Source organism: Asterias amurensis, chromosome 2, assembly GCF_032118995.1.
Source record: "Asterias amurensis chromosome 2, ASM3211899v1".
In the NCBI taxonomy this organism is placed as follows: Eukaryota; Metazoa; Echinodermata; class Asteroidea; order Forcipulatida; family Asteriidae; genus Asterias; species Asterias amurensis.
The window spans coordinates 21,673,447-21,681,234 of NC_092649.1; the positions used below are offsets into that span (position 1 = coordinate 21,673,447).

A 7,788-nucleotide genomic window follows, 5' to 3' on the forward strand; every position below is an offset into this window, starting at 1 on the left:
CTGAAGAACTTTATTTTTTTATGAATAAAATCTTTGCTTTATTTATTCTTATATGCCGAATCTGAACAACAAAAATACCCTATAGAGCTTGTTTAAATTAGTTTTAGCTTTTTGACAAATACACAATTATCGGAGTCTATGTATAGACAAAAGTAAAACTCTGGGACAAGGATGTTTTAGCTATCTTAAATTGTTTGAAACCCCTTTTGTAAATCTACGCCCGAATGTGAAACTACTCAAAGCTGGTTTATACGCGGACGCAAGATGGTCACAAGGGCGTTAGATAAACGCGTGACGCAGTTTAAAGAGGAAGCCGACGCCTAAACGACCTCTGGAAAGGCTTTTCACCTCGCGCAACCAAAACAAACATATGCGTAAGTTTCGGAATTGGAGATGGGCACAAATTCTTAATTTTTACCAAGTAACCTGACCCGAGGTCAAGTTTAAATAACGGTTTTTCTTTGTTATTATGTTGGGTTTATTTTTACTTTTATATATGATGTTAATTAGTATTACATTTTTAACAACATATGTCATTTTTACGGTCATAAACTACATTAAATTAAAGTAAAGGACGAAACAAAATCTCCCCAACGTAAAACTCCATAAGGTTGGGACCACAATGGTCCCGGAAGTTCAAATCCACGCGAGACTTGCACAGTCTATAACCAATAGTGTCCAGAACCTTTAAGATTATATGATGAAGTCATTCAATATTTAAACATTTTGTGGCTGGTGGATCAAAACAATTTTGAATCTGTTTACATTGACTACTCAGAATGGCCCCCCAACTGTTAAATGTACACTTTGCTTAAATTTATTAAAAACTCTTTTTAATCAGATGTAAATGTATTGCATTCAATTTTGCAGGTTATGGAGCATGAATTTTTTCAAAATATTAAGCTGAAGGCTCTTGAAAGGAAACCAGCAACTGAGGTACATGGATGACGTTCCATCAAGTAAAATTTGTTTTTAAATTATAAATATAAAATGATAAAAACAGGTAAATTAAAACAACATCTATGTTTTTTGTATTAAACATAAGTACTTTTCTATTGTATTTTGCAACACATTTATAAGAGGGGAAATTCCTGCTATTATAGATACATTACCTCACGCAAAGTATCTGAAAATGGTTGAGAAATATTGTCACTTTTTAACTGTCATGTCGTGAACATTCTAAAAGACTGTTTCATCACTAAAGTGCTAGCTCATTGGTACCAGTTAACTTGCCACAACTGAATCCAATGATGGCTTTCAGTAATGGGTGACTTTCTGGGACAGAAGAGGGCAACAGACTTACCGGGTAAATCCATTGTTCTCAGAACTATGCGCATGTTTAGAACTACGTAAATAATGGAAATTTACCCGATAAGTCTGCTGCCACCTAGCATTAGAGAGTCTCCTATTAGCCCATATTATTTAATTCTTGTTTCCTGCTAGAGAAAGTCGTGTGGAATCTATGAATAACACGTTATATATGGAACCACATGAATTGTTGTAGAATGATGTTTCAGTGATCACCTCATTTATATATTATGTATTGACTCCACACTCTATAGTCTGAAGTGGTAACTTGTGATCACGCCATCTTTGTACCATACAATATTAAAATCTAACTCGCAAATGGTTCGATGTTGTAGAATGGTGTTTCAGCAAACACCTCAGGAGACTATATACTTTTCTACTCCTACCAGTTTGTTATATTTGAATACATATTTGAATTTATGTTGTATATTGACTCCAGATTCAGCTTACGTCTGCAATGAGATCACTCCTTAAGGCAGTCAAGAAGGGTCGTATTCTCAAGAGTCAATCATTTAGACCAGCATCTAAACATACAAGGTAAATCAACTACACACAAGTGTTTGCTCTTTTAATTCAGTTTGTTTTTTAAACTTCAATTCTTGGTTTGATGATTCTTTTTGTTTTAAGTTCCTTATGTCTAAAAACCCAAATAACTATCGTATTTTCCTGCGGATAAGTCGCTCTGCGGACGAGGCGCAGGATGCTAAAATGACCCGAAAAAATTCAAACGTCAGCAGACAAGGCGCACCGCCGCACAAGGCGCACGTTTAACCGCACACAAAAGAACGCCTGGTGTCACCCGTTGTCGGTACATTGACACAAAGACGTAATTTGTTGCCTTTGAGAACCTACGTATATCGACCTTCATCCAATCAGTCAAAGCTGTATATTGTTAATATCAGCGGGCAGAAACAATGGCCAACGCACGTCTGAAGTTAATTTTGTTTGCAACATGAACACAATGCCTCCCTAGCTTGGACATCCAACATCCCACAACGAGGATCCTTGCTGATACAGTTACATTTCAACTAGCCTGAACGTCCGACGCCATTCTTCGAGGCTCGTGAATAACGCCAGAGACCGGCCTCAAAAATTGCAAAACCGGCGTGTAGTTTGACCTCTGACCTGAGTCATTTCACATTTTAGATACGCAGTCAAATTCCATTGCGGACTTGAGAGCAGTGACTATTTGGGCGTCTATGCCACTGCATGTATCCAATGATACCATTGTATCCAATGGGAATTACTGGATCTAGTGGCAGGGACCTGTCTTTAGCGGATAAAGACGGGGGCCCAGTCTACATTTCAACGACAGACAATGTGGGCACAGTAATGAACGATGTTCAGCGACGGGTTGCGCTTCGCCCATGCATTTGCGCTGCCTGAAATGCACAAAAATTCCCACGTGACTGTGCGGGTCCCAAGCATGCCCAGACATGTCGAGTCTTGTCTCAATGCCATTATTGCTGGTTCGCGTAATTTTTACCAATAGAGGGCGTTTAACCTCACGCTATTACATTGTTCCAAAACGTCCTCTAGCGTTCAATGTTTCTTGTATTTATTGTCCCATGCACAGTAACAATGATTATAGGCATGATATCTGCTTTTGTGTTGCGTGATTAAATTTACAGACCTCGGAGCGGTCGCATTTTTGGGCTAATTTTCTGTGCATGTCATTTTGAGAGATTTTCGAGTTTGAACTTGGACATCGTTGATTTTACGCGCAAGTTTCATGCAAGGGCAAACATGATTTTAACAACAGTTCCGACCCAATGTTTTGAAGCAATAAAATAATTCAATAAAATAAAATGTGGTTTCTCCCATACTTTTTTAGGCTAGTGTTGTATTATTTTATTTGGCCTTACAAACAAATACAGATCATATCCTAGTAAGATAATGCTACGTTCCCATAATACTTTTTAAAAGCAACTGCTAAAAAGAGGCCATAACAATTAATACGATTTGAATGTTTATTGTAACAATAATATAAAACTCTTGTCCTACCAAAGATGACAGTTCCCAAAGCACTTATGAATCACAAAGGTCTAAAAAGAGGCAAATACAAAAATAAATTATTACCCCATCCTTTTAAAATACGTTCCGCCTAAAGAACACTTCAGAGGTCGTTGTTCTCTCAATAAAAACCCTCAAAGTTTACCACACAATAGCGGTTGGGTGAATGACGTTTGTATGAAGTTATTGACTGTCAATTGTTTTTGGAACAAATACCCGGCCACATAGAAAAACGTTTGTACACCGCCGACGTCTGTTGGACTGAAAGCTAGACGCATTGCAACGTTAATGTTAGGATGGGGAATAAACACATTGCATTTTTGTCACTCTGTCCTGGACTGAAGCCCCCCTAAAAGAGTGACATAACCGCCACTCTTTTGAAAGACCTATTTCTGTGAGGGACAACTCGAAATGTAAAGAGTGGTGTTTTTCACTCTTTTACATTTCGAGAGTAAGTTGGTTTCAATTGGAGTTGCAGATTGGCTTGCACTACACACTATAAGTACACACACAAATTGCAGATTGGCTTGCACTAGAGACTAAGTACACACACAAATTGCAGATTGGCTTGCACTAGAGACTAAGTACACACACAAATTGCAGATTGGCTTGCACTAGAGACTAAGTACACACACAAATGATATCAGTTTCAGCAAGCTGGTGTGCACAGTATTAATAAACCGACATTATGTAATACAATTAGCATCAATTCAAATTCTAACTAAGTGTTCCCATAACTGTTGATGTTCAGTAGAGCACATTATTTTACCTCCTTTACTGATATCCTTACTGCGAGACATTTCAAAATTGGTTTAAAGGCAGTGGACACTATTGATAAATATTACTCAAAATAATTATTAGCATAAAACCTTGCTAGGTAACGAGTAATGAGGAGAGATTGATGGTATAAAACATTGGCTCTCTCAGTAGTAACATAATTTTTTTAGAAAGAAGTAATTTTCCACAAATTTTATTTCTAGACCTCAGAATTAGATTATGAGGTCATAAATTCAAGTACAAAGGGGTGTTTTTTTCTTTCATTGTTATCTTGCAACTTCAACGACCAATTGAGCTCAAATTTTCACAGGTTTGTTATTTTATGCATATGTTGAGATACACCAAGTGAGAAGATTAGTCTTTGACAATCACCAATAGTGTCCACTGTCTTTAAAGAAAAGAATTTATTGTTTCAAACAACTTTTAAGGTGACTTTGATCTGTTTCTTTGTTGTCCAGGCCAAGACGTTCATCTCCACAGCCATCTCTTGAAAGCAATCAGGCAGAGACAACCCTATCCACAGAGTCACATCTTAACAACATCCCACCTCCTACCAATGAGACTAGGATCAGTTCCAGCATTCATTCAACCCATCCTGTTATTCCCCCACCCCCTCCTCTGATGACTGTAAAGGTGATTACTTCTAAACCTAGCCAGCTAGATGTCCCATCGGTCTCCAGAGAAAGGAGTGCTCTTCTTAGTGATATTCAAAAAGGCATCGCTCTTAAGAAAACAAGTAGAATTGAAATGGCATGAAAGGTTTATGCAGATTGGTTTTGTGATATAGACTAAAATGTTTTCACTTGTCTTTCCACTATGCATCAAGCAAAGTCAATAATCAACTATGCACATGTCTGTTTGTCTGTAGCTTATGCCGCATTCAAAATGTGACACACAGTTGTCCCTTTCTAAGGGTACATAATGCACACACAAAGGTGTGGTGTACTTTATGAGTTTTTTAAGAGAAACACAAATTAATGAAAGAGACAAATATGTTCAAAATGTTTTATACTTTGTGTAGAACAATCATTTAATAAAGTCAAATGAGTAGTAGTACAACCTATTGTTAGTGCTAATGAGATTAGAATGATCGAGCTCCCTTGCACCCAAAATGCTTGCAAAGCGTTGTCCTTGTGGCCACAAGGGCCCAATTGGATAAAGCATGTAAGCACACAAACTCGCTATAAAGCACAGACAAATATGGCTCAACAGAAAGTGCTTACCAGCTCAAAAAGTCCAAACAGAAAGTGCTTACCAGCTCGAAAAGTCCAAACAGAAAGTGCTTACCAGCTCGAAAAGTCCAAACAGAAAGTGCTTACCAGCTCGAAAAGTCCAAACAGAAAGTGCTTACCAGCTCAAAAAGTCCAAACAGAAAGTGCTTACCAGCTCAAAAAGTCCAAACAGAAAGTGCTTACCAGCTCAAAAAGTCCAAACAGAAAGTGCTTACCAGCTCGAAAAGTCCAAACAGAAAGTGCTTACCAGCTCAAAAAGTCCAAACAGAAAGTGCTTACCAGCTCAAAAAGTCCAAACAGAAAGTGCTTACCAGCTCGAAAAGTCCAAACAGAAAGTGCTTACCAGCTCGAAAAGTCCAAACAGAAAGTGCTTACCAGCTCAAAAAGTCCAAACAGAAAGTGCTTACCAGCTCGAAAAGTCCAAACAGAAAGTGCTTACCAGCTCGAAAAGTCCAAACAGAAAGTGCTTACCAGCTCGAAAAGTCCAAACAGAAAGTGCTTACCAGCTCGAAAAGTCCAAACAGAAAGTGCTTACCAGCTCAAAAAGTCCAAACAGAAAGTGCTTACCAGCTCGAAAAGTCCAAACAGAAAGTGCTTACCAGCTCGAAAAGTCCAAACAGAAAGTGCTTACCAGCTCGAAAAGTCCATCTATCCCTTGTGGGAGTGTGCCGAGTTCCCTTGATGGGAAGATCATTAAAAAAACACAAAAAAAACAACGAACTTTACATTGTTGTGACTGGTGCCCAATTCTTTATAGCATGAAGTATGCTTAGTATATCTTTATCAAGATGGGCTCTGGTTTTGGCCACAGGTCGGCTGTGAGGAGTGGTCAACAACATGATTCTTCAAAAGGTTAATCGCCTTCGATTTTTATCTTTACATCGGACAAACAATGCATTTTACACAGCAGCGGATGGGCTGTATTAAACAAAAACACTTTTAAAGGCAGTGGACACTATTGGTAATTGTCAAATATGAGTCTTCTCACTTGGTGTATCTCAACAAATGCATAAGGTAACAAACCTGTGAAAATTTGACCTCAATCGGTCGTGTGCTTTCAGATGCTTGATTTTGAGACCTCGAATTCTAAACTTGAGGTCTCGAAATCAAATTCGTGGAAAATTACTTCTTTCTCGAAAACTACTACACTTCAGAAGGAGTCATTTCTCACAATGTTTTATACTACCAACCTCTCTCTATTACTCGATACCAAGTAAGGTTTTATGCTAATAATTATTTTGAGTAGTTCCCAATAGTGTCCACTGCCAAGTGCATAACCATAACTATAAGCCTTCCACTTGTTGAATTTAAACTGACTAAGCAGAATTTGAAAGGTTGTGCTAAAGTGTCAGCTGATACTAAGGCTGCAGTTAAAGCAAACAAGACACAATTTCGAATTGCTGCCACATTGTTATAAATATGAAAAATCATGCAGTCAAATACAAACAAGTCCGAAGACTTGACAATTTTCAGTTAACAAACATCATTTAAAAGTTCCAGAGATTTGGTAACATAAAGACTGGTTGTAAATATACGATAATAACTTTTGTAATTAGGAGCAATAAAGACACTTCTTGAGCATACTGTTTTTGTTTTGATATACATTTTTAACATATCATTTGAAGAAAGAAAAATACACAAAATGGAACTTAAAATAAAGCAAGAAAGAACACGACAAACCTAAAAGGAAAATGATGGATGTGATTTTTGTTACCATCACATTCCCAAAGAAAAGGAGATATAACCGTAAAGTATCGCCCATATTGGGAATGGAGTCGGGAGCCCTTCCACCGGGCCACTGCTCCTTCTTACTATTCATGTGTTCGAGTTTAATTTTAAACCTTCGTATCAACAATTTTAAATTAAAAGTTAGTAAAAGAACACCCATGATTCGAACCCAGTACTTTTGGGTATGGAGTCGGGAGCCCTTCCACTGGGCCACTGCTCCTTCTTACTAATCATGTGTTCGAGTTTAATTTTAAACCTTCGTATCAACAACTTGAAAGAAGTAAAAGAACACCCACTATTCGAACCCAGTACCTTTGGTTATGGAGCCCGGAGCCCTTCCACCGGGCCACTGCTCCTTCTTACTAATAATGTGTTCGAGTTTAATTTTAAACCTTCGTATCAACAACTTTAAATTAAAACTTAGTAAAAGAACACCCATGATTCGAACCCAGTACCTTTGTGTATGGAGTCGGGAGCCCTTCCACTGGGCCACTGCTTTTTTTTTTGCTAATCAGGTGGTCGAGTTTAATTTTAAACCTTCGTATCAACAATTTGAAATTAAAAGTTAGTAAAACAACACCGATCATCCGAACCCTGTACCTTTGGGTATGGAGTCGGGAACCTTTCCACTGGGCCACTGCTCATTCTTGCTGATCAAGTGTTCGATCAACAATTTAATCAACAATATTAATTTAAACGTTAGTAAAAGAACGCCCATGATTCAAACCCA

General features: G+C 37.9%; 1 protein-coding gene across 1 annotated transcript in view; it reads left to right on the plus strand.

Annotated features, from left to right (window-relative positions):
* The window catches only part of LOC139933978 (slowpoke-binding protein-like), a 30,733-nt gene extending 23,830 nt beyond the window's left edge, over positions 1 to 6,903 (plus strand). The window contains exons 12-14 of the mRNA XM_071928227.1: positions 871 to 936; positions 1,748 to 1,845; positions 4,557 to 6,903. Coding sequence (XP_071784328.1) covers positions 871 to 936; positions 1,748 to 1,845; positions 4,557 to 4,854 — 462 coding nt within the window. The 3' untranslated portion in view covers positions 4,855 to 6,903. The remainder of the gene's footprint in view (positions 1 to 870; positions 937 to 1,747; positions 1,846 to 4,556) is intronic.
* The last annotated feature ends 885 nt before the right edge of the window (positions 6,904 to 7,788 follow it).